Source organism: Metopolophium dirhodum, chromosome 3 (genome assembly GCF_019925205.1).
Source record: "Metopolophium dirhodum isolate CAU chromosome 3, ASM1992520v1, whole genome shotgun sequence".
In the NCBI taxonomy this organism is placed as follows: Eukaryota; Metazoa; Arthropoda; class Insecta; order Hemiptera; family Aphididae; genus Metopolophium; species Metopolophium dirhodum.
Genome location: NC_083562.1, coordinates 35657447 through 35685072, shown reverse-complemented (window position 1 = coordinate 35685072; position 27626 = coordinate 35657447). Strand labels below are relative to the sequence as shown.

Below are 27626 nucleotides of genomic sequence, written 5' to 3'. Positions count from 1 at the left end.
AAAAATGTCTGAATGAGTACGCTACATACAAGATTCTTATTTATATTATACTATTATGGAAAAAGCCTCGGAAAAAGCTCTTTGCAATATTATATTGGTAAATATTTACAGGTAAAAAAAAAAATTAATTGATCAACAATTTCAAATCCTTCATTCTACCTACTTACACATTGTTACAAATACATTTTACTAAATACGTTTTTAGTAATGGTTATGAGTAGAAATTATTATTCATTTATTGTTGATTGCCATTGGTTATTTGGGCAGATCAGGTACATGCATGTATCAAATCGAATTTTCGCACATTTGCCTAGGTACCAACGTTAGCACTAAGGAGTTGCACCTATAGCAGGTGCGGATTGCCTCCTTGATATTCTGTTGTACATTGTCCGCGGTCCGACGTAGATATCAGCCACCCTAGTTGCATTTAGTGCAGCGAGTTACACGCAAAAAGAGTTGAACAATCACAATTTATTTTTAAGTATTAATTTTTTACGAGGAACGCAGTGCGCAGGATCAGCTAGTTTATAATATAATTATTTATTTATCAGTCTTTCATATATTTTTTTTGTATAGCACAAAATATAATATAATAATATGGAGTTGTTAAAACTAAATGATACATTTATTTTGAAGTTAAAAGGAGGCCCACTAAGTGTATGGTGTCCCGGGGCCCAATTGATCCTTAATCCGGGCTTGCTCTGGTGAGTTAAATTAAATCATTGTGTTTTGAGTAACATTTTTAATGTGCCAATTAATATTTAATTGATTTAAATAATGTTTATTCATCTGCAGTAGCGTAGATACGGGGCTAGGTGTCTTAACTCCCCCCGCCCATCTCGTAAAGTATTCAAATAACAAAAGAATACCTAATTATTCTGAATATTTTTTTTTATTTTTCCATTCATTTTTAAAATACTGTTTTTTTTTTAACTCCAAAAAACTGTTTATATTTGAGACAAAACAAATTTTTCTATTATAAATCAGGCACATGTCTCGACTAAGTCATGACTCGACACTCATGAAGTCTGAAGAATAGTTTTTTTCTCTTATTTGATTGACGTCCAGTAATTTCTAACCATTTAACTATTCCAAAACTGCTAAAAATTAGAGGGCAAAAATATATTCTAAAAGTAATCGAATATGTTTTTTTAAATGTATTCAAATAGGTACCTACGTATTTGGAATACCTTTAATACTCATTTATTCGAAGACACAAATACACAATTAGGTACACGTTTACACGACTGCCCCCCACCATAAAAAAGGCAGCAATAACTATATTAACTATAAATAATACCTGTATTAATCTATTATGTATTTATGTTTAACAGCAAAGGAATATCATGTTTCTGAAATAATTAATATAAAAATTGTTCGAATATCAATAAAGTTTGACTATTATTTTGATTATTTACAACTTATTTATTAGTGTCGTTCATTATTTTTACATGAAAATATTTTTAGGTACCTACATTCTAATTTAATATCTATAAATCAATTATAAAGATATGTTATCTATTCATCGAAAAATACAAATAAGCTCAAAAAAAGTTTCTAATGAATTATCAAATAATAAGTGTAAGCTAGATTAAATTTCAAAATTATACAAAAAAAATTGGGCATGTAGGTAACCACTCTGCTGTACCTACAGTTAGACAGTGTAGGTAACTCATCATTGAGCACTTTTAATACTTACTTTAATGGATGTGCTAAATTTGAACTTAATGCTAAATAATTATATACCTACCTACGAAAAACAATTTTGAACGGATTATGGACTTGGTTTGTCAGCCTATATTGAGTGTCTATATTACTATGTATATCTTATGATATAATGAAAATGAATAAAATTAAGATAATTCATAACATTTATGTAAAAGTTTTAATTAACAGAAATTATTTAAAATATTGAATAAAGTAGGTAATAAAAATTAAAAATAACCTAAAAAGACCTAATAAATCAAACAATGTCAAAAATTGACTATCTAAATAAACTTAATAAACTTACCTAAAGGATTAGAAATTGTACTTTAATATATTATTATAATTAATTTACTTATTAAGACTTAAGAGGATGTCAGCACATAGGCGGAATTCCATTAAAATTTCGGGGGGGGGGGGGGGGGGGTTCTATCCCACACAAATAAAAAAAAATGGGGCTTTGTTTTGCGGGACTAAGCCCCCTCAAATCCTCCCGATTTCTGTCAGTGTTAGTTCAATATTATTGTTTCCTCTTTCACACGCATCATAGATAAAACGCATTTGCATAAAATCATTTTTTTGACTTTTAAGTAATCATAGAGTAAAATCACCTATTACTAATATTATAGAAGATAATTTTTCTGAGTGTTTGAATATATACGTATTGTACTATTATTTTTTATGGTTATTTGATTTAATTGATATACTGCCCTCCTAGTGGAATAAGCAGTAAGTGCCAAACTTTAAAAATTGAGATTAGTTCATATTTGGTATACCTAATTGGACAATTCGGTGTCTTTTTTTCCTTAGGAAAAATACCGTAACTCCACTAGAAATACAAAGAAATACCTTTAAAATGCATTATAAAATGTCGTATCAACCAAAATATTGTCAAATACTAGGGAAATACTCAGTATATAGCAATTCATAGAGAATAAAGCAGTATGTACAATGGAGATACTGCTTCTTTCATTAGTAAAATAATTTCCCAATGTACCTATATATTGCATAAATACCTACTAATAGCTAAAACGGGTTTGCACTTTGCAGTATGTACACTTTATCGTCTTTATCTTTTATCAATAAATGGTCGCGACTCGCGGTATGAATTAAATAGATAGTTATAAACAAAAACATATTTTATTGAGATAAATCCTCGGATAAATCAGATACCGTGGGACATCTACAACTATTATATTGTGATAGTTACTCTGGAGGTACTGCATTTTTTAAAGTTTCTTTTTCATTTTATACACAACTTGCCAGAGGAGCGCCCTCGGGTTTCTGTTTTATATATGGAGATAATACTAGATATAAAGGCAGTACCTATATCCTTAAAGATGAAAAAAAAAACCAAAATTAATGAACCAAGTATAAAAAAAAACTTTCAAAAAATTAAGGATGCCTACAACTACCTAATAATAGATGAAAAACGTGTGTAAAAATAATGATTTTTGAAAACAAAGAAATTGAAAACCTCATTTTCCCAACAATTCAATTGTTGGACATACTGCCTGTTCCACTAGGAGGTCAGTATAGTAGTATATTTGACTTTTTAAATTTAAAAAAATGTGTAGGTACATAATATTTTAAATGGATATTAAATTGTTTTGGAACAATATTTAGATAAGTGGATATGTAGGGGGATATGTCATACCATCAGTGCCGCATTTAGACATTTTGCACCCAGGTGAAAAAAATTGCTCTTCCCACGGAAAATATGTGAGATAGATCCTCATTAACCTTTTAGATTTTGAGCGAAGAAAAGAATATTTGTTTTACGAGTGCTTTTTTTTAAAAAATATTGTTTAGTAATTGCTTGATTCCTCCTCAAAGATATATTGGAATTTAAGTCACTTAAACCTTGCTAATAATTTATCATATAAGTTGTTTTTTTTTAAACATATGTAGGTACTTCATGAATAAATAAAATAAAATTATATAAAACTATGCAAATAAATATTTTATATTTTTTTGTATATAGTATTTTATAAAATTAATGTAACTATATATAGGACTGGAAGTGGTTAAAGCTATTTAAAAAAGTGACTGAATTTATTCGTAAAAGTGACAAAAAAGTGACCTGCATAAATTTGTTTCATAACAACTTATTAGTTATTAAACATTAATTATCTTTGAATCTCTACATACCTATAGTTTAATTGATTCTTACTTACTTAATTTTGTAGAAAGTACAAAAAATAATGATTATAATAAACACAAAATTGAATAGCAAATAATTAAATAATATTACCTATTTAAATTAATAATGTTTATAATATAGAATAATATTCAAGATCATTGTTTAGGAACTTCCTTTATTTTAATCATAAGTACAAAACTATATAATATAATATTTAAATTTTTCTTCTACTCTGTAGTGTTGCAAATTCTTGAATTACATCATCAAATTGAATATTAGTTGTTATATCAGCTTCAATATTCATGATAGCTAAATAATTTAGCCTTTCTTCAGAGGTACTAGACCTCAGATATGTTTTACTACGTTTTAAACATGTGAAAGACCTTTCCGTCGAACAATTACTAACTGGTGTGCATAACAGCATTCTCAGAGACACATCAATATAAGGATACATACCTATCAAATCATTTTTTCTCAGAAAACTATACATTTCCTGAATGGTTTTAGTGGCCGTATCACCGATAGATAATAAGTAATTATAATAAATATATATAAATATTTGTATATAAATAAATTACATTTAAGCTCATATACAACAGCATTATAAAAAAGGAGACATTTTGGTTTCATTAAAGTTAGTCTTAGTACAAATTGTTTATTTTGTTTATGCAGTCTTATAAATGAAAGGAGCTGCATTTTAGTATCATTTTATTTTTTGTAAATTAGATAGTTTTATTTAAAATATATACCTAATGAATATTTATAAATAATTACCCAACTAATTAAAGTAAATAATATTTAAGAACTTTAATTTAATTTATTTAATAGTTTATTACTTTTTAGTTTTTATCTACGACTTACCCAGGAATGACATTGTAAACAGTCTGCTACTTTTGAAAATGTTTTCTGATCTATCTTCTGAATGTCTATCTCAATTTCCTCAAGGACTTCTGTTTTAAAATATATTATAATTAATTTGAATGCAAATAGGTATATAATCAAAATTATAAAAAATATTAGCTTATTACGAGGCTTATTACCATTGTAAACAGGCTCAGCTACTTTTGAAAATGTTTTCTGATCTATCTTCTGAATGTCTATCTAAATTTCCTCAAGGACTTTAGTTTTAAAATATAGTTCGAGTCAAATACTGTACATGAGCTGTTGGGTATTTACTTACAATATTATTTTAATAATGTATTAATGTTTGTTTATGTTGGCTGTTTGTGTTCAGTTCTAGACTGTGTTTATAGACGCATTGTATCTAGTTAAACGTTTAATTCATAACTTATATGTATATCCTAATGATGGATAGAAATAATATATGATAATAATAATATTTATTAATTCTCCAACATAAAATATATACAAGTTAAATTACTATTAGACAAATTTTTTGTTGGATCACCTTCAAAGCCAAAGGCTGTGCTGAAGGTGAGAGTTCATGCAATTACAATATTAAATAAACATATCAAGAACATAACATAAGAGAAAATAAATAAATAAAGTAGATAATAAACAGTATAAGAAAGTAATAGTGAAATTACAATATAAAAATAAAATAATATAAACTATAAGCAATTCAAATCAAACTAAGGTATTTAATCCTAAAGACATAAGTTTTCTTTTTAATTGTATAAAATTATTAAATTCATGAATGCAAATTTTATATTTAATACTAAAATTAATAAACACAAAATATGGTCCTGACTGACAAAAAGTAGTTCTTAATATAGGCAGGGATAAATTAATATCTTTAACAAATCGTGTGTTATATTTATGTGTAGGAGTACTATTTGTGTTAGTAAATTTAAAAACAACCGCAAAAACATGTATTATATGGAGAGACTTCATATTTAATATTTTACATTCATTATATAATAAAGTTGTTGGAAAGAGTCTTGGCTTATTGAAGATATATTTTACAAGACAATTTAATGTTGTATTTAATTTTTTAATATGAGTTTGATGAGCGTTACCCCAAAATGCTATATCATAAGACACTATTGATTGCACTAGAGATTTATAAACTATTGTTTTTACGTTAACAGTTAAAATATTTTTCAAACATTTAAATACGTAAAAGAATTTTCGAACTGACTTTATTAAATTATCTATATGGACATTCCATTTTAAGAGTTTATTAAAATGTATACCTAGATATTTTACAGAGGATGTTTTATTTATTATAGGACAGACACAGTTATTTACTCCTCTTTTACAAAGAACAGTGTGTAAAATTAATTTATCAAAGTTTAAGTTATTATTATTATTTTTTATTCTAAAATTTACGAAGTTGGATTTGGTAAAATTAAGTTGTAATGAATTATTATCCAGCCAATTCTTAATTAAATTAATACTTATATTGGCTTCATGTTTTAAACTATTCAGACAAGAGTTACTAACAAGGAAAACCGTGTCATCAGCAAAACACAAAACCTTACCTCCTAAATTTAGGTTAAGCAAACCATTAATATAATATATTATAAAAAGTAGTGGCCCAAGAACAGTTCCTTGAGGTACAGAATAATTAACTAATAAGTCATCACTATAAACATCATTCATTTTAACCTTTTGGTATCTATTTCTAATAAATGATTCTAATAGTTTTAATGGAACTTCTCTTATACCACAGTATTCAAGTTTTTTTAACAATAAATTATGATCTACAGAATCAAAAGCTTTTTTCAAGTCTAAAAATATACCAACAACATGCTTTTTTAAATCAAGATTGTCATATATAAATTAGTAGCACAAAATAATGCATCATTAGTAGATAGATTATTCCTGAAACCAAATTGATTATCATTAAAAAATTTATGTCCATTTAGGAAGTTAACAAGTCTGGTTTTAATACATTTTTCTAGAAGCTTAGCGACAGTCAAAGTAAGAGTGATTGGTCTATAATTATTACAACTTCTTATATCTTCTGTTTTATAAAGCGGAATAACTATTGATTTTTTAAAGCTAGAAGGAAAATCACCTATGGAAAAGCATTTATTGAAGATAATAGATAAGGGTAATGATAATATATTAATTGATGTTTTTTTCAAAATAGTATTAGATAACAAACCTTGATAATAAGATGAAAAATCTTTATATTTCATAATCATACTACTTATTTCTATAGGGTCAATAGGGCTTAGAAAAATTGATTTTTCAATATGGCAGTTATGATTAAGTTCCTCAAATGTTTTGTATATAAAACCATCTTCTCTAATATTTGAGGCTATATTGCTTCCAACATTAACAAAAAATGAATTAAAAATATTAGCGATGTCTTTAGAGTTATTGATAATCCTACCCGATTCATGATTGATTTCTCTAATGATTATATGTTTATTAACTTTGGTATTCGAAGCTATTTTTATAAGATCCCACACTTTTTTAATATTATTGCCAGATAATTCTATTTGTGTTTTATAGTATGCATTTCTAGCAGTTTTTATTAAGTTATTTAGTATATTTCTATAAATAAAATAACATTTTCTATAATGAGTATTAAAAGGTTGACGCCTCAATTTATTATACATTTTTTCTCTTACTCTAATAGATGTAATCTAATAGAGAAATCCATGGTTTTAACTTGCACTTTTTATTATTATTACTTCTTTTAGTATGTTTATAAAAACTTGTAGATGCAAAGATTAAATCATTGATTTTATTAATAAAAATATCAATAGAATTATCAACATTTTTATCATCTAGTAGGATATTCCAATCTTCAATTCTAATTAACATATTCAGATGTTTAAAATCAATAGTTTTAAATTCAATATTTAAATTATTGCTAGCCATGGTTTTCTGAATATTTAAATCGTCAATATTAATATTTAATATTAAACTAAAATGGTCAGTAATGCTACTACGTAACACATAAGATGATACTTTTTTAATATTAAAATTTTTTAAAAATAAGTGATCAATACATGTATTAGAATGACTACTGATTCTGGTAGGATTATTACAAGCAGAGTAAAAATTATTGCTGTATAAGATATTCAAATAATCAACAGTTACAATATTATTTGATAATTTATTAATATTAATATCACCATACAAGTTTTGATTAACATTTTGAATATATTGTGATAAATAATTATTCAGAGAAAACAAAAAATCTTTCAAAATATTACTAGGTGATCTATATAGACCGGTCAGATAAAATAAGAAATTGTCTTTATTGATAGTTATTTCAATAGAATTACAATTAGATATAATATGTTTTCAGACATTTTTAATTTTACATAATATGTTACTTACAAATATTGATAATCCATATGATTTATTTAGTTTGCAGAGTGAATGTATAGATTCATAACCGTTAATCATAAAATTAATATCTTCATTCTGCCAAGTCTTGCTCAACACAATAACATCAAAACTATGATTAATAGAATTTAACAGTAATAACAGTTCATCAATATTAGCTTTCATTTTAGATTCTGAGTGAAACGATGAATGTATTGATTTTACAATGATGTGTGTTTTTTTTTTTATTTTTTTTTTATTTTTTTATTTTTGTGTCTGTGTACACGATAAGTAGTCGAAATAATGCTTCGATTTTCGACTTCAGTATCTTGTTCGATGGGAAAGTGAATATCGTTGGTGCATTGGGGAGGTCAAAATTTTAATTTCCCAGTAGTTTTCAAAAGCGATGTGAAAAACAAAAGAAAAATTAAGGAAAAACGGGAATTTTTACGCAAAATCGATTTTTAACAAAATCGATTTTGGTTATTGGTGTAACTCTAAAACAAATGACCGTAGATGCATGAAATTTTCACTGGTTGTTTATATTTGCATTTTCTATACACAATACAATTTTGAAAATAATTTGACTTTTTTTGAACTGTTTACGGACATTGTCAGTTTTCAGTTTTTTTAAATTTTTTTTCTATAAATATCAATAAAATTTTATCTGTTGAGTAAAAAAGCTTGAAAATTTAATAGAAGGCTCCTAGGTTATTGTTTCAAAGGCAGATGAAAAAAATTAAAAATCCTTAGTCACAGTTTTAAATTATAAGCATTTAAAGTTCAAATTTTGACAAAATACGGAAAAATCACGAAAATTAGCAAATTATTTTGATGAGAATTCATAAAAATTTTTCTTTTTAAATCTAAGATTTGAAAATGTAATATAAGATTACTCATAAGTTTGTCTACCTTTATCAAAATAAAAATGTCTAGAAGAAACTTAAATTACATTTTTATGAGCGTCTGAAATTTATATTTTTACAACATTTGATATTTACTCGATTTCTCATGTAACAATTTTCTTATTTTATTGTAATTAAAAAACGAATGACTGTAGATACTTGAAAATTTCACTGAATGTTTATATTAGCATTTTCTATACACCATAAAATGTTGAAAATATTTTGACTCTTTTTGAGCTGTTTACGGACATTGTCAGTTTTCAATTTTTTTAGTTTTTTTTTCTATAAATATCAATAAATTTTCATTTGTTGGGTAAAAAAGCGTGAAAATTTAATATAAGGCTCCTGATATATCGTCCTAATAGCAGTTGAAAAATATTAAAAATACATAGGCACAATTTTTTTTTATAAGCATTTAAAGTTCAAATTTTGACAACATTTATCAAATTTATAATTTATAAATTATTTTGTAGTTAAAAATTTATAAAATGTTTAACTTTTATGGCTAAGGATTGAAAATTTAAAACAAGGCTATACGTAAATAGGTTATATATAAATTACTTTATTCACAATAATATCATCAAATATACTTGGTAAAATCATAGGCTGACTGACCGTTTTCGCTCAGAATCGTTTTTCTTATACAATGATATTATATCATTGAATTCAAATTTAACACCATCCATTATAGTGACCCACTTGTAACCTACTGTACAGCAGAGCGACATCCACTTATCCACCTTTTTTACTAATATTCATACTAAAAATGGAAAGACTATTTACATAGAAATACTTATTTTCTAAACTATCAATATTTACGGTTTGAACATTATTTATATCTTTTAATTCATGTAATAGGTTATTTAAATTGTTAATCATTATAAAATAAAATTACATTTAAAATAATTACAATCACATCCATAACTCACTTATTTTCTAATCAGTATCTAAATCCATTAATTTATGAGAAGTAGTAATTTTTAGTAGTAGTAGTAATAGGTAATAATAATTTGTTAGTTTTGTCTATGTGCTATGTTAGGTTTACTATTAATTGTGTTCAGTGTTTGGTGGCAGACCGGTCCAGGCTACTAAGTGCAAAGGCATATATATTTTTACAAAGTTAAATTATATTTTACCGTTTAAGATATATTATTTAAAATATGGTTAGGTTAGGTTTTATGCCACACGAGCAAATATATACATTTTGAACCATGTTGGGTCAATGTTTTGTAGTTGACTTTTTATTATGTATATTAGGTAAATAATTATTGTAATTTTTTGCTTTTGCAGTAACCATTAACCAATAAACCTTTTTACTAATTAGTTTTATTAGGTATACCTAACTGATAATATTTGTGTTGATCAATGTTGTGTCTTTATGTTTGTCGATACTTCATATTATTTAAATGTTGTTATTTACTAAGAAAACAAGTTGTACAATTTTAAACATTAAATGATCAAACCGAGTAAGTATTGTGTACTAAATTTAAATTGTTCATCTTATGCATGAATTCTGAACATTTTAGATCCTGATGATCCTGCTAATTTATTACCGGCATCCCAGTTAGAACGTAAATATAGGGTTGTTCGAGGCCCATTTCAACCCAAACTTAAATCGTATCCACGAACAATGTTTGGAGATAGATTGCGGTGCTTTAATAAATCTTGGTATGAATAATTATTCAATTGGCTTGAGTACAGTGTGAAACTAGATAGAGCTTTTTGTTTTCCCTGTCGGATGTTCACCAATTCTTCAGGAATAAATGCCGGCTATACAGATTCTGCGCATTCAAAAGTTGGATTTAATGATTGAAAACTAGCTACAACTAAATTTAAAGCACACCAAACCTCAAACACACTCATTTAAATACCATAACTTCATTAACAAACTTTTTGCATTTAAATCCAATAGATATAGTTTTAGATGAAGAGAGAGAACTTATACATAGTCAAAAAGAACAGCAAATATTAAAAAATAGACAAATCATGCAACGCTTAATTGATATAACTCCTCTTTGTATTGGTGGACGTTCATTCCGAGGAAAAAATGAGAAGGAAAGTAGTTACGATAAAGGTCTGTTCAAAGATGTTGTTACACTTTTGGCCAAATATGATCCTCTTCTTAAATCTCACTTAGAATTAGGTCCAAAAAACGCGACTTATTGTAGTGATATAATTCAAAACGATCTAATTATATCCAATAAGTCAAGTTTCTAAAAAATCAGTTAAAACTTAAAATTGAAAATAAAAAATATCAATTATTGCTGACGAGACAAGCGATTTCGGACACCACGAACAGCTATCAATAGTTTCAAGGTATTTTGATGATGTACAAAAATGTCCAGTGGAGCAGTTTGTAGGTATGAACAGAACAATGTCAACTGATCCGCAGACTATTTTTAATGCAATAAATGATGTTGTTAACGACTATGGTATAAAATGGGAGATTTTAAATACAACCATATTAAAATATTTACCGAACATTGAACTTGGAAACGATATTATATTTGAAACGTTATAATATTACTATTCGTTTAGTATTTATGAACTATCGTCAGCGAGATTTTAAAAAAAAAATAAAGTAAATTACTGGACAGATGATGATGCCAAAGATAAAGCTTCATAATGTCATAAACGCAACGGGTGCGTAATAATTTATATTCTGCGCGTTTTTATGTTCACTAATGTGCTGTTGTTATCTTAAACAAATTGTTAATTATCTTTACGTTTGTTACCACCAAATAACTAGAACGGACTATTTCCGTGTTAGTATCGTATTCCAACCAAGTGTTCAGCAGTGAGTTATCATTACTTTGGGTTATAAACGATGTATAGAAAAAAATGGTGGCCCTGAGAAGGGCCTTTTTAAGATGTTTTAAAACTTCAAAAGTAAGTATTGTCAGTATTTTACATTGTTTCTACCCGAAATTTTAACGAGGCAGACTTTATCAATAAATCTCGTCTTAATCGTACTTTACCGAAATCATACAATAAATACGGGAAGGTAAAATGGGAATCTGTTTTATCAATGTGCTTCGATGGTGCAGCAACAATGTCGGGAAGTGTAAACGGAGTTCAAGCTAAATTCAAAAAGAAAAATGATAAAGCGTTCTTTGTTCATTGTCTCAATTTGATTTTAGTAGATTCAGTTGGGAGAGAAAATAGAATAACATTTGATTTTTTCGGTAACATTCAGTTGATCTACTCATTTATTGAAGGCAGTTGCACTAGACACGGCGGTATTTTGGAAACAATTGCAAATTCTTTAAACTTAATGTAATTAAAATGATGTTATTTTTATAAATCGTTTATACGTCACCGAGTTAGCAAATTGTCCGTGTCGATAAATATTTAATTCAATTCAAGTCTAAAATGGTAAATTTGAGCAGCAAAATAAAATAAAAACAAACTTACGCGTAAACACGGACTCTTCCGACGAAACGTAGAGCTGTGTCATATGTATCAAGGACCAGACGTTCAGATGTCCGCCGCCGAAGAAACAGCTGCCTTTGTCCCGCTCCGAACTGAAACTTGAAAGTATCGAAATATTTGATGAAAATAACCCGAACGTAACGAAATGTGCGAGTTTAAGTTATATTATTTACTGCTTAACGACTTGTCTTTCTATTCACGTCTCGGTTTATTATTTTTGTTCGATTGAATTATTTGAACGTCAACACAATTGGCGATTGTCACAGGCGATATAAATATAACATTATAATTTGATAATAAATAATATTCATATCGTTAATAACCATTGTGCGGGTCACGAGGAATTTGGTAAAAACATTCTAAAAATAACTCATCAATGAAAAACCTATAGAAATACCGATACGGGCAATAGTATCTCGACGTAATTAAATGTTATTATTAGTCGGTTATAAATAATATTGAATTTGGGAATTCCTTAACAATAATTGTAACCGATGTTTTCATTTTGATCGATTGCAATATAATCAAACTGCAACTGGGTACGTTTCACCCGTCCATAGTCTGAAACGACCAAACACGCGAACGGACTTTATAAAATATTATTTTCTAAATCACGCGTAATACAATCGTACACAGCTTACTGTAAATGTATGAAATATATTTATTGAGAGAAGTGCGAGTCATAAAATTGGTGGTCCTGAAAAGGACCGTTTTAAGGAAGGAAGAGGGGATAGTATTTTACTACCGCACTACTTCTTTTTGGGAGCTGCGGTTTTCTTGATCGGAGTTTTCTTCGATTTGGGTTTGACGGCGGCCGGCTTTTTCGCTTTGGCTGGGGCCTTCTTTGGTGTAGTCGCCTTGGGTTTCGTCGCAGCGGCCTTTTTCGCTTTTTTGGCTGCTGGTTCACCCGCCGCGGGTTTCTTGGCGGCTACGAGCTTCTTCTTCTTCGGTGTTCCGGCGGCTTTGACTTTTTTGACGATGGATTTCTTCTTCTTGGCTACAACGGCCTTTTTCGGCTTGACCTCGGCGACGGGCAACTTGAAGTGTCCCGAAGCGCCGGTTCCCTTGGTCTGGACGACGGTACCGTTGGCGACGGCGGCTTTCAAAAACTTCCTGATGAAAGGCGCCAGCTTGGCGGGATCGACTTTGTAGTTGGCGGCCAAGTATTTCTTGATGGCCGGTAACGACGAACCTTTCTTCTCCTTGAGCTCCTTGATGGCCGACGTGACCATCACGGCGGTGGTCGGGTGCAACGCAACGGTCTTCTTGACTTTAGAAGCCGACAACTTCTTCTTGGCAGGAGACTTCTTCGCGGCCGGCGATGCGGCGACTGGAGCCGGAGTTGTAGCGACGGTGTCTGTCATGTTGATGATGATATTGTTCAAGTAAATATTAAAAACGATGGATGATTCGCCTGTTCACTGCGGTGATACCAAACGGGTTAAAAAATGTGTAAATATATACAGTGCACCGTGCCAACTAGTAAACCAGTGTGATTCGCGTCGTCGTCCGAGCTACGGTTGTACAATCGTTTTTCACAATATCTCAACGGGAAATGGTGGTAAAAATCTGGCTTTGAACTTTTTGGAAAGCTAACTAAATTCTAAACGATCGCCAATGATTATTGCATCGCCACCCAGTACCACGAAACCACCACGAGTCGTTATTTCCACACTTCCGACCGCGTTTTCGTAAACCGTATTTGAAGGTCTGTCGTATGACTGAAACCAGTCGAAAATTGACAAAAATATTTTGGATGAATTCTCCACGAGTTTCCCGAGACCATAGAATTTGCAGATTTCCAATCGACCGATTTTCCGACGAACAGTGGCTGTTCGAATATGAAGGTTTTAGGACTCTGCTACGGCACGGTGTCACCGGCGTTTCTACCTGAAATTTTAACGAGGCAGACTTTATCAATAAATCTCGTCTTCATCGTACTTAACCGAAATCATGTTGAATACACAATTATAATAACACATTGTCAGAGGACTTCGGTCGAAACTCAGTGCAAATTTGCAACAATTTATGTTCATTTGTATGCACTTTTTGTCAGACCTACCGATGGACCGGATAACGTGATGAGACTTTTGAAAACTGATTTGAATACACTAATATATTTACTTGAGATCGATAACAACACATTTTCTCGTTCCTAAACTCCTATCGATTTTGTTTAAATATTTAATATTTTCCAAAATTTTTAAAATTCAAATAAAATAAATAAATAATCTTAAAACGTGTGCTGATCGACCTCAAGACAAGTAATCGTATTAACAACTGCAAATAAGTGTTCAGGAGTCTCATCGCGTTATATCTGGATAGACGAAAAGTAAAAAAAAAAAAGTAAAAAAATGAACGTGAATTGTTTACAGTTCACCTGCGCAACGTCGTGGCCTGTACGTACACGCATTAATTGTTGTCTCCGTCTTACAAGTGATAAAGTACATGAAAAAATTCACGCAATGCCCTCAATTAATATTTTAATTCGAAGTTTCGTTGTAATTAGTTAAAATAAAACCATGGATTATAATTAAGAATTTCCCAAATGAAATTTTATTTATAACCGCATCAATGATTTAACTTATAATGACATTTAATTACGCCGAGATATTATTATTATTCCCCGTCCCGGTATTTCTATAGAAACTAATTTTCTGAATTTTAGTTCTTACAACAATAATTTACATTTTCTACGTTTTTGGACACCCTTTTTGCCAGTATTCTCAATATCATTCTATGAGGTTTTTCATTGGTGAGTTATTTTTAGAATGTTTTTACCAAATTGTTTGTTATCGACGGTAATACCCGCACAACGGCTATTAATAATATGAATATCTATCGTGTTTATAGTACCTATACTATTATACATGGTCATCATGGTTACTCTATCATATTATGGGAACCGATGTTTCTTGCAATATATAACAATTATAATGTATACAATGAAATTCGAAAAAAAAAAACATTCTAAAAATAAATCATTAAACAAAAACCTCGTGGCTTATTCATGGTAGGTTCACGTAACGAATGACGTAGTGAAATAGTAAATCACCACTGGAATTCACAAAAAATAATCAACTGATCACCAAACCAAACCAGGCAGCAATTTATTCGATAATATCATTAGAATAATAGCTTTAGAACTCGATTAAGCAATTAATATTACAACATTATCCTGGGCTGGAAGAAGCAATGATTGACTCGAAAAATATATTTCTTGAAGCTTTTTTTGTAATATTGAATTCAAAGTCCCGCAATAATATCATAACAAGATTACGGTTACCAACGTAACGGTTATTTCTATGTTTTGACTTAGGGTAGTATTTCAATTGTAATCATGGAAAAACGTTCAAAGAACAATATTATGGATAATCTATTATATTCGGAACGTTATTCCGCGTGTTTTCTTAAACAAATTGGGAATTATCATTGTCGCCACCGAATATAACCAACTTGAACGGAATGTTTTCTTTTATTCTAAGGTTTTATAAACGATATACTATGGTCATATGGTGGCCCTGAAAAGGGCCTTTTTAAGATGTTTTTAAACTTCAGAAGCAAGTATTTAACCTCCGAAACCGTACAGAGTACGACCTTGTCGTTTGAGAGCGTACACGACGTCCATGGCGGTGACGGTCTTCCTCTTGGCGTGCTCGGTGTATGTGACTGCGTCACGGATCACGTTTTCCAGGAATACCTTCAGAACTCCGCGGGTCTCTTCGTAGATCAAACCGGAAATACGTTTAACACCGCCTCGGCGAGCCAACCGACGGATAGCGGGCTTGGTGATTCCCTGGATGTTATCACGGAGCACTTTACGATGACGTTTCGCGCCTCCTTTTCCCAGACCTTTTCCTCCTTTGCCTCGTCCTGTCATTTTGAATGTTGGAAATAGTGTTGGACAACTTGCTCGGATGTGAACTGAACGTTGACTGATACTTTTCTTCAGGTCGCAGTCCCTTTTAACCGTTTCTCTCGACACCGAACCACCAATCGGAACCATGACCGGTTATCCCCCCACCCCCGCCGCTAAAATTCTAAACGTTAAACATCGTCCAATGAGGACGACGCATACTGTTCCCATTTACGTATATATACCGGTCGACAGTGTGTTCGAACCACATCAGTCGTCCGACATCCACGTTTTGCACACCAACTCAGAACAATCTAATCCAGCAGCGCAATGGCACGTACCAAGCAGACAGCTCGTAAATCCACCGGCGGAAAGGCGCCCAGGAAACAGTTGGCCACCAAAGCCGCACGTAAGAGCGCACCCGCCACCGGAGGAGTGAAAAAACCACATCGTTACCGTCCGGGAACCGTTGCCCTCCGTGAAATCCGTCGTTATCAGAAGAGCACAGAACTTTTGATCCGCAAATTGCCGTTCCAACGTCTAGTGCGCGAGATCGCCCAGGACTTCAAGACCGACCTGCGTTTCCAGAGCTCCGCCGTCATGGCGTTGCAAGAAGCCAGCGAGGCATACTTGGTAGGTCTGTTCGAAGACACCAATCTTTGCGCGATCCACGCCAAGCGTGTCACCATCATGCCAAAGGACATCCAGTTGGCCCGTCGTATCCGCGGTGAACGTGCTTAACTTGATCATCGTCATTAGTTATCATACCTTAAAAAGGCCCTTTTCAGGGCCACCAAAACGTAATTATAGTCTGGCGATGGGCACGAATAGTGATTGTGAATATTGCGCTAGCGGCAGTATATTATTATTATTGTTGTACAGATTTTACAAAATAGGAGAATGATAAATAAACAACCCAGGCCAAAATTATGAGATGGGGAATCGAATAATTCAACGGTGTGACAATCTCCACGAGACCACGACGTTACATAATACACGACACTACCAGCCGACTATCGTCTGTTTATTTATGGATACTCTTGTCAAGATTTCCCGCGGAGTTTGATAAATAGGTGTACGCCATTTACCATGTAAACATTGAGATTTTTATTACCGATTATCGATCAATAAACAATAATTATCCAGGATTCTCGGTGTTTACATGGCTTCAATTAAGTAAAACACCGATAGTATCTAATTAAAAATTCCGAAAGACCCATGTTGACATTGTAGACGGGTATAATATGGTTAGGTATAACTTTCGTCAGTCGTTCACGTGTTGATGTTAATATTTTCATTACCACGGATCGACAGACAACAACGCATAATAATGGAAACCATACAAAGGGGTTATTTTTAGAATGTTTTTACAAATGTCTTGTTATCGACGGTAATACCCGCATCACGGTATTTACAATACAGTTAAGTACTAATCGCGATACTTTATCGCGTCGTCATTTCCCAAATAACCGAAAACAGATACCTATTAGAATATTTTTAGAACAACATACTTTAGAATATATTTTGTATTTCATTGTTTAATTGTCAATCATCTGATTACCTCGATAATTCGTGCTATATTCATTTCCGGGTTTATTTGATTGACGTCTTGTCAAATTATACAACATAACTAGCTTATTTTTAATGTCACAATCAGACCAAAAGTGAACAATCGTCATTGTGAGGCTTTAAAATATTTTGGTCTACTTACAGTTAACACCGGGCGATTCTTTTATCAAACAACAACCAATATTTCATAAAGTGTAAATATTTTTTTACATCGTTTCAAATCGCTTATAAAACAACGTTTTTATTAAAAAATTGTATTTTTTATCCTTATAATTTTTTAAGTTTTTCACTTTTTTGTATGACAACATAGGGTTTTAATTTTATATTCCAAAGCAGAGTATTTTACTTGGTATTTCGATACATGAAAATCGAATTTGGGACGAGTAGTTTATGAGTTATAAGTATTTAAAGTTTAGATGAGCGGAGTGGAGTGGTACGGGGTTACCCCGCGAAATGTTTGTCCACTTCTATGTGTCGAAATACTAAGAAAAATATTCTGCTTTGGAATATAAAATTAAAAAACACTATGTTGTATAAAAAAAGTAAAAAACTTAAAAAATTATAAGGATAAAAAATATAATTTTTTAATAAAAACGGTTGTTTTGTAAGCCGCCAGTGGTCAGCGTAGCCGTATTTGAGTAAAATCAGCGTTTAATTCTAAACATTCGTTTGACGACGAGCCAGCTTATGTTGACGGTGTACCCATAGTAATTCGATGGGATAATTTTTTAATACGATTTTTAAGGTTTAAGGCCACCCACAAGTGACGGCTTCTTCCTCGAAATATGAAGGAAATGGAATTAAGGCCCTTCAGAATCGTTATCCAAGTATATTTAATGTAAAATCGTGCCCGATCTCGATTGAAAAATTTCAAGGCATTCGCTTAAAAATCTGAAAGCAACGACAGCTACACGTGTAGTACTAACACAATCTAGTGTATCTGCTGGAAAAAAATTCGGACGGACCGTTTGTTTTAATTTTGGTGGCCCTGAAAAGGGCCGTTTTAAACTGTGTTTGTAGGGTAAGGTAGCAAAGTTAGGCCTTCTTCTCGGTCTTCTTGGGCAAGAGCACGGCTTGGATGTTGGGCAACACACCGCCTTGAGCGATGGTTACTCCGGACAACAATTTGTTCAACTCCTCGTCGTTCCTGATGGCCAATTGCAAATGTCTGGGGATGATACGAGACTTCTTGTTGTCACGGGCGGCGTTACCGGCCAACTCCAAAACTTCAGCTGCCAAGTACTCCATGACGGCGGCCAGGTATACCGGTGCTCCGGCTCCGACACGTTCGGCGTAGTTTCCTTTTCTCAACAGACGATGGATACGACCGACCGGGAACTGGAGTCCGGCGCGGGACGACCTGGTCTTGGATTTGCCTCCCTTCGATTTTCCTGCTTTGCCGCGTCCGCTCATGATTGTAATTGTGCTTGGAATGGTTCAGATTCGATACTAAATGAGACTGATGTGCGATTCGCCTGAAATTTTCGTATATATAGTAAAATTGTGGATAGCAATTCTGTGATTGGACAGAGATAACAACACTACGATACTACGTCACACCGTTCGGTTGACTTTCATTACCAAACGTTGTGGTTTTCGTTCGACATAACCGTGAAACGTACTCGTAGAGAAACTTCTATTTTCCGTTGTTATGGACAAATCGACGATTCTATTTATATCGTCATCACTGTGGGTTTTTACACCAATAAACGAACGGCATGTCGCTTGGGTTTGGTAATATATACCCCCAGTGATGTACTGCCAAATCATCACTCAGTACACAACGTTTCAGTCGTCAACAAGTTTTCTATTTACAACTATTCGAAATGGCTCCAGGAGGAAAATCGGCGGGCAAAGCAATGAAGAAGTCGTCCGGCAAGGCACAAAAGAACATCGCCAAGTCCGACAAGAAGCGCAAGCCCAAGAGGAAAGAATCGTACGCAATCTACATCTACAAAGTGTTGAAACAAGTACATCCCGACACCGGAGTCTCGTCCAAAGCCATGAGCATCATGAACAGCTTCGTCAACGACCTGTTCGAGCGCATCGCCGCCGAATCCAGTCGTCTGGCCCACTACAACAAACGTTCGACCATTACCAGCCGGGAAATCCAAACTGCCGTCCGACTCTTGTTGCCCGGTGAATTGGCCAAGCACGCCGTCAGTGAAGGAACCAAGGCTGTGACCAAGTACACCAGCTCCAAATAAGTCTCCCGTTTTGTGAAATATCATTACTCAACTAAAACGGCCCTTTTCAGGGCCACCAATCGCTATAAAATTTCTGTTCTCTAACAACCATTATTTTTGAACTAAAACTATCGCACGTAGAATATTTTGAACATTTGCAGTGTGTACAGAGCGGGGAGCACTGCGTGATTATCGGGATAATTAAAAAAGAAAACAACGAAAAAAAAATGCCGTCCGGTTACGTGAGAAATTTACTAAAACATCGAGTTCTTCTTTGATAGAATGATATAATATCGTGTGTATTATTATAAATGCGATGGATATTAATAGACGTTGTGCGGGTTTTACCGTCGAAAACACGAGATTCGGCAAAAACATGCTAAAAATAACCAATCTTATGGGCACGGCAAATTTCATTATTATTATTTAACTGTCGGTCGATCCGTGGTAATGAAAAAATTAACGTTAATATATATTTGAGCGACTGTGAGTAATAGCTATACCTAACCAGACTGTAATGTCAACATGGGTCTTTCGGGTTTTTAATTAGGTACAATCGGTATCTTACGTAATTGAAGCCATATAAACACCGAGAATCCTGGATAATTATTGTTTATTTATCGACTATCAGTAATAAAAATATATTTATAACAATGTCAATGTTTACTCGGTAAATGGCGTACCTATTCATCAAACTTCCCCAGAACGCGGGACAAAAGTATCTATAAATAAACAGACGATAATCGGCTGCTAGTGTCGTGTATAATTATAATGTATGTTTTATACGTCGTGGTCTCGTGGATATTGTTGCACTGTTGAATTATTCGATTCCCGACAGTTATCCAAATTAAATAATATAGTCCATCCAAATAACAAAAATGACCATCCGCCAAATTCTGGTTCAAGTGCCACGGTTGTACCAAAAGTACGACAACGGCATTGTAATATTTTTAACATTAAAAAAAGGGTTTTTTTTAATTTTTATTATAACATTATCATAATATCCCAGGTGGCAAGATGACATTTTATTTTATTTATGATAAAAAAATTATATTTTTATTTATATTTTCCACACATCTTACAATATTATTATTAAAATATTTTTACTCTTTTTGAGCTATTTATAGGTACAAGTAAATTTCGAATTTTATTAGATTTTTTTTTTAACCTCAAAACCTATAGATAATAGGTGTAGCTAAATAACACAAAATTACAACGTGCAAAATTTACAATTTCACAAAACGTATCATTGAAATATGTAGTAATATTTTACTGGTGACATATACATTGGTGACACTGATAAGGGCTCAAGAAAAATTGGTTGTTATTGAATAATAAACTCGAATGAAATTTTAAAATACATGACGTAGGTAATGCGTGAAGTTCTGAACATCAGCTGAGTGTCGTCAAACGCTGATTCAACCATATTTTTCAGCAAATAGTCGGGTGAAAAAAAAAATTCGGTGTCCGGTTATTTAAGGATTTTATCGGTCCCTATGATGTATATGGCAAAACATATAATAGTATACTATAAATACGATGGATATTCGTATCATTAATAGCAGCTATTACCGTCGATAACAAGGAATTTGGTAAAAACGTTCTAAAAATAAATCATCAATGAAAAACCTATAGAAATACCGATACAAGCAATAATGTACCGACGTAATTAAAATGTTATTATCATTTAAATCGTTTATACGTCACCGAGTTAGCAAATTGTCCGTGTCGATAAATATTTAATTCAATTCAAGTCTAAAATGGTAAATTTGAGCACCAAAATAAAATTAAAACAAACTTACGCGTAAACACCGACTCTTCCGACGAAACGTAGAGATGTGTCATAAATATTATATATATATATATATATATATTTCATGCCATCAGTGAAGGAACTAAGGCTGTGGCCAAGTACACCAGCCCCAAATAAATCTCTCGTTTTGAAATATCATTACTCAACCAAAACGGCCCTTTTCATTATTTTAATAATATTGTCTATGCATACTATGTAAGCTGTTTTATTTTACTTATGAATTAACAATATTCATTTTATTAATTTAGGTGACAATGATCCAGATGATCCAGTCCCATTGACACACTGCAGTCATACGGTTGAAGAATCTGAAAAAGTTCGAGTCAAATACTGTACATGAGCTGTTGGGTATTTACTTACAATATTATTTTAATAATGTATTAATGTTTGTATATGTTGGCTGTTTGTGTTCAGTTCTAGACTGTGTTTATAGACGCATTGTATCTAGTTAAACGTTTAATTTATAACTTATATGTATATCCTTATGATGGATAGAAATAATATTGTAATAGGTAATAATAATTTGTTAGTTTTGTCTATGTGCTATGTTAGGTTTACTATTAATTGTGTTCAGTGTTTGGTGGCAGACCGGTCCAGGCTACTAAGTGCAAAGGCATATATATTTTTACAAAGTTAAATTATATTTTACCGTTTAAGATATATTATTTAAAATATGGTTAGGTTAGGTTTTATGCCACACGAGCAAATATATACATTTTGAACCATGTTGGGTCTATGTTTTGTAGTTGACTTTTTATTATGTATATTAGGTAAATAAATATTGTAATTTTTTGCTTTTGCAGTAACCATTAACCAATAAACCTTTTTACTAATTAGTTTTATTAGGTATACCTAACTGATAATATTTGTGTTGATCAATGTTGTGTCTTTATGTTTGTCGATACTTCATATTATTTAAATGTTGTTATTTACTAAGAAAACAAGTTGTACAATTTTAAACATTAAATGATCAAACCGAGTAAGTATTGTGTACTAAATTTAAATTGTTCATCTTATGCATGAATTCTGAACATTTTAGATCCTGATGATCCTGCTAATTTATTACCAGCATCCCAGTTAGAACGTAAATATAGGGTTGTTCGAGGCCCATTTCAACCCAAACTTAAATCGTATCCACGAACAATGTTTGGAGATAGATTGCGGTGCTTTAATAAATCTTGGTATGAATAATTATTCAATTGGCTTGAGTACAGTGTGAAACTAGATAGAGCTTTTTGTTTTCCCTGTCGGATGTTCACCAATTCTTCAGGAATAAATGCCGGCTATACAGATTCTGCGCATTCAAAAGTTGGATTTAATGATTGAAAACTAGCTACAACTAAATTTAAAGCACACCAAACCTCAAACACACTCATTTAAATACCATAACTTCATTAACAAACTTTTTGCATTTAAATCCAATAGATATAGTTTTAGATGAAGAGAGAGAACTTATACATAGTCAAAAAGAACAGCAAATATTAAAAAATAGACAAATCATGCAACGCTTAATTGATATAACTCCTCTTTGTATTGGTGGACGTTCATTCCGAGGAAAAAATGAGAAGGAAAGTAGTTACGATAAAGGTCTGTTCAAAGATGTTGTTACACTTTTGGCCAAATATGATCCTCTTCTTAAATCTCACTTAGAATTAGGTCCAAAAAACGCGACTTATTGTAGTGATATAATTCAAAACGATCTAATTATATCCAATAAGTCAAGTTTCTAAAAAATCAGTTAAAACTTAAAATTGAAAATAAAAAATATCAATTATTGCTGACGAGACAAGCGATTTCGGACACCACGAACAGCTATCAATAGTTTCAAGGTATTTTGATGATGTACAAAAATGTCCAGTGGAGCAGTTTGTAGGTATGAACAGAACAATGTCAACTGATCCGCAGACTATTTTTAATGCAATAAATGATGTTGTTAACGACTATGGTATAAAATGGGAGATTTTAAATACAACCATATTAAAATATTTACCGAACATTGAACTTGGAAACGATATTATATTTGAAACGTTATAATATTACTATTCGTTTAGTATTTATGAACTATCGTCAGCGAGATTTTAAAAAAAAAATAAAGTAAATTACTGGACAGATGATGATGCCAAAGATAAAGCTTCATAATGTCATAAACGCAACGGGTGCGTAATAATTTATATTCTGCGCGTTTTTATGTTCACTAATGTGCTGTTGTTATCTTAAACAAATTGTTAATTATCTTTACGTTTGTTACCACCAAATAACTAGAACGGACTATTTCCGTGTTAGTATCGTATTCCAACCAAGTGTTCAGCAGTGAGTTATCATTACTTTGGGTTATAAACGATGTATAGAAAAAAATGGTGGCCCTGAGAAGGGCCTTTTTAAGATGTTTTAAAACTTCAAAAGTAAGTATTGTCAGTATTTTACATTGTTTCTACCCGAAATTTTAACGAGGCAGACTTTATCAATAAATCTCGTCTTAATCGTACTTTACCGAAATCATACAATAAATACGGGAAGGTAAAATGGGAATCTGTTTTATCAATGTGCTTCGATGGTGCAGCAACAATGTCGGGAAGTGTAAACGGAGTTCAAGCTAAATTCAAAAAGAAAAATGATAAAGCGTTCTTTGTTCATTGTCTCAATTTGATTTTAGTAGATTCAGTTGGGAGAGAAAATAGAATAACATTTGATTTTTTCGGTAACATTCAGTTGATCTACTCATTTATTGAAGGCAGTTGCACTAGACACGGCGGTATTTTGGAAACAATTGCAAATTCTTTAAACTTAATGTAATTAAAATGATGTTATTTTTATAAATCGTTTATACGTCACCGAGTTAGCAAATTGTCCGTGTCGATAAATATTTAATTCAATTCAAGTCTAAAATGGTAAATTTGAGCAGCAAAATAAAATAAAAACAAACTTACGCGTAAACACGGACTCTTCCGACGAAACGTAGAGCTGTGTCATATGTATCAAGGACCAGACGTTCAGATGTCCGCCGCCGAAGAAACAGCTGCCTTTGTCCCGCTCCGAACTGAAACTTGAAAGTATCGAAATATTTGATGAAAATAACCCGAACGTAACGAAATGTGCGAGTTTAAGTTATATTATTTACTGCTTAACGACTTGTCTTTCTATTCACGTCTCGGTTTATTATTTTTGTTCGATTGAATTATTTGAACGTCAACACAATTGGCGATTGTCACAGGCGATATAAATATAACATTATAATTTGATAATAAATAATATTCATATCGTTAATAACCATTGTGCGGGTCACGAGGAATTTGGTAAAAACATTCTAAAAATAACTCATCAATGAAAAACCTATAGAAATACCGATACGGGCAATAGTATCTCGACGTAATTAAATGTTATTATTAGTCGGTTATAAATAATATTGAATTTGGGAATTCCTTAACAATAATTGTAACCGATGTTTTCATTTTGATCGATTGCAATATAATCAAACTGCAACTGGGTACGTTTCACCCGTCCATAGTCTGAAACGACCAAACACGCGAACGGACTTTATAAAATATTATTTTCTAAATCACGCGTAATACAATCGTACACAGCTTACTGTAAATGTATGAAATATATTTATTGAGAGAAGTGCGAGTCATAAAATTGGTGGTCCTGAAAAGGACCGTTTTAAGGAAGGAAGAGGGGATAGTATTTTACTACCGCACTACTTCTTTTTGGGAGCTGCGGTTTTCTTGATCGGAGTTTTCTTCGATTTGGGTTTGACGGCGGCCGGCTTTTTCGCTTTGGCTGGGGCCTTCTTTGGTGTAGTCGCCTTGGGTTTCGTCGCAGCGGCCTTTTTCGCTTTTTTGGCTGCTGGTTCACCCGCCGCGGGTTTCTTGGCGGCTACGAGCTTCTTCTTCTTCGGTGTTCCGGCGGCTTTGACTTTTTTGACGATGGATTTCTTCTTCTTGGCTACAACGGCCTTTTTCGGCTTGACCTCGGCGACGGGCAACTTGAAGTGTCCCGAAGCGCCGGTTCCCTTGGTCTGGACGACGGTACCGTTGGCGACGGCGGCTTTCAAAAACTTCCTGATGAAAGGCGCCAGCTTGGCGGGATCGACTTTGTAGTTGGCGGCCAAGTATTTCTTGATGGCCGGTAACGACGAACCTTTCTTCTCCTTGAGCTCCTTGATGGCCGACGTGACCATCACGGCGGTGGTCGGGTGCAACGCAACGGTCTTCTTGACTTTAGAAGCCGACAACTTCTTCTTGGCAGGAGACTTCTTCGCGGCCGGCGATGCGGCGACTGGAGCCGGAGTTGTAGCGACGGTGTCTGTCATGTTGATGATGATATTGTTCAAGTAAATATTAAAAACGATGGATGATTCGCCTGTTCACTGCGGTGATACCAAACGGGTTAAAAAATGTGTAAATATATACAGTGCACCGTGCCAACTAGTAAACCAGTGTGATTCGCGTCGTCGTCCGAGCTACGGTTGTACAATCGTTTTTCACAATATCTCAACGGGAAATGGTGGTAAAAATCTGGCTTTGAACTTTTTGGAAAGCTAACTAAATTCTAAACGATCGCCAATGATTATTGCATCGCCACCCAGTACCACGAAACCACCACGAGTCGTTATTTCCACACTTCCGACCGCGTTTTCGTAAACCGTATTTGAAGGTCTGTCGTATGACTGAAACCAGTCGAAAATTGACAAAAATATTTTGGATGAATTCTCCACGAGTTTCCCGAGACCATAGAATTTGCAGATTTCCAATCGACCGATTTTCCGACGAACAGTGGCTGTTCGAATATGAAGGTTTTAGGACTCTGCTACGGCACGGTGTCACCGGCGTTTCTACCTGAAATTTTAACGAGGCAGACTTTATCAATAAATCTCGTCTTCATCGTACTTAACCGAAATCATGTTGAATACACAATTATAATAACACATTGTCAGAGGACTTCGGTCGAAACTCAGTGCAAATTTGCAACAATTTATGTTCATTTGTATGCACTTTTTGTCAGACCTACCGATGGACCGGATAACGTGATGAGACTTTTGAAAACTGATTTGAATACACTAATATATTTACTTGAGATCGATAACAACACATTTTCTCGTTCCTAAACTCCTATCGATTTTGTTTAAATATTTAATATTTTCCAAAATTTTTAAAATTCAAATAAAATAAATAAATAATCTTAAAACGTGTGCTGATCGACCTCAAGACAAGTAATCGTATTAACAACTGCAAATAAGTGTTCAGGAGTCTCATCGCGTTATATCTGGATAGACGAAAAGTAAAAAAAAAAAAGTAAAAAAATGAACGTGAATTGTTTACAGTTCACCTGCGCAACGTCGTGGCCTGTACGTACACGCATTAATTGTTGTCTCCGTCTTACAAGTGATAAAGTACATGAAAAAATTCACGCAATGCCCTCAATTAATATTTTAATTCGAAGTTTCGTTGTAATTAGTTAAAATAAAACCATGGATTATAATTAAGAATTTCCCAAATGAAATTTTATTTATAACCGCATCAATGATTTAACTTATAATGACATTTAATTACGCCGAGATATTATTATTATTCCCCGTCCCGGTATTTCTATAGAAACTAATTTTCTGAATTTTAGTTCTTACAACAATAATTTACATTTTCTACGTTTTTGGACACCCTTTTTGCCAGTATTCTCAATATCATTCTATGAGGTTTTTCATTGGTGAGTTATTTTTAGAATGTTTTTACCAAATTGTTTGTTATCGACGGTAATACCCGCACAACGGCTA

General features: G+C 32.5%; 4 protein-coding genes across 4 annotated transcripts; all 4 read right to left on the bottom strand.

Annotated features, from left to right (window-relative positions):
• Positions 1-13076: 13076 nt before the first annotated feature.
• LOC132940716 (histone H1A, sperm-like) lies at positions 13077-13881 on the bottom strand. Its single transcript, XM_061008428.1, has one exon. It carries the CDS (start codon positions 13797-13799, stop codon positions 13185-13187), a length of 615 nt encoding a protein of 204 aa, XP_060864411.1. The 5' UTR covers positions 13800-13881; the 3' UTR covers positions 13077-13184.
• A 2122-nt stretch (positions 13882-16003) lies between these two features.
• Positions 16004-16441, bottom strand: LOC132940660 (histone H4-like). The gene has a single exon (XM_061008371.1). The coding sequence runs from the start codon at positions 16439-16441 to the stop codon at positions 16004-16006; it is 438 nt and encodes a 145-aa protein (XP_060864354.1).
• A 2408-nt stretch (positions 16442-18849) lies between these two features.
• On the bottom strand, positions 18850-19602 carry LOC132940720 (histone H2A-like). Its single transcript, XM_061008431.1, has one exon. It carries the CDS (start codon positions 19271-19273, stop codon positions 18896-18898), a length of 378 nt encoding a protein of 125 aa, XP_060864414.1. The 5' UTR covers positions 19274-19602; the 3' UTR covers positions 18850-18895.
• A 2446-nt stretch (positions 19603-22048) lies between these two features.
• LOC132940715 (histone H1A, sperm-like) lies at positions 22049-26250 on the bottom strand. Its single transcript, XM_061008427.1, has 2 exons — positions 24787-26250; positions 22049-22167 (listed from the first exon to the last, which is right to left on the bottom strand). Exon 1 carries the CDS (start codon positions 26166-26168, stop codon positions 25554-25556), a length of 615 nt encoding a protein of 204 aa, XP_060864410.1. The 5' UTR covers positions 26169-26250; the 3' UTR covers positions 22049-22167; positions 24787-25553.
• Between the last annotated feature and the right edge of the window lie 1376 nt (positions 26251-27626).

What these genes read in the sequence shown, in the direction of transcription:
- LOC132940720 (XM_061008431.1), bottom strand. Translation starts at nt 19,273, where the DNA reads ATGAGCGGACGCGGCAAAGCAGGAAAATCGAAGGGAGGCAAATCCAAG.
- LOC132940715 (XM_061008427.1), bottom strand. Translation starts at nt 26,168, where the DNA reads ATGACAGACACCGTCGCTACAACTCCGGCTCCAGTCGCCGCATCGCCG.
- LOC132940716 (XM_061008428.1), bottom strand. Translation starts at nt 13,799, where the DNA reads ATGACAGACACCGTCGCTACAACTCCGGCTCCAGTCGCCGCATCGCCG.
- LOC132940660 (XM_061008371.1), bottom strand. Translation starts at nt 16,441, where the DNA reads ATGGTTCCGATTGGTGGTTCGGTGTCGAGAGAAACGGTTAAAAGGGAC.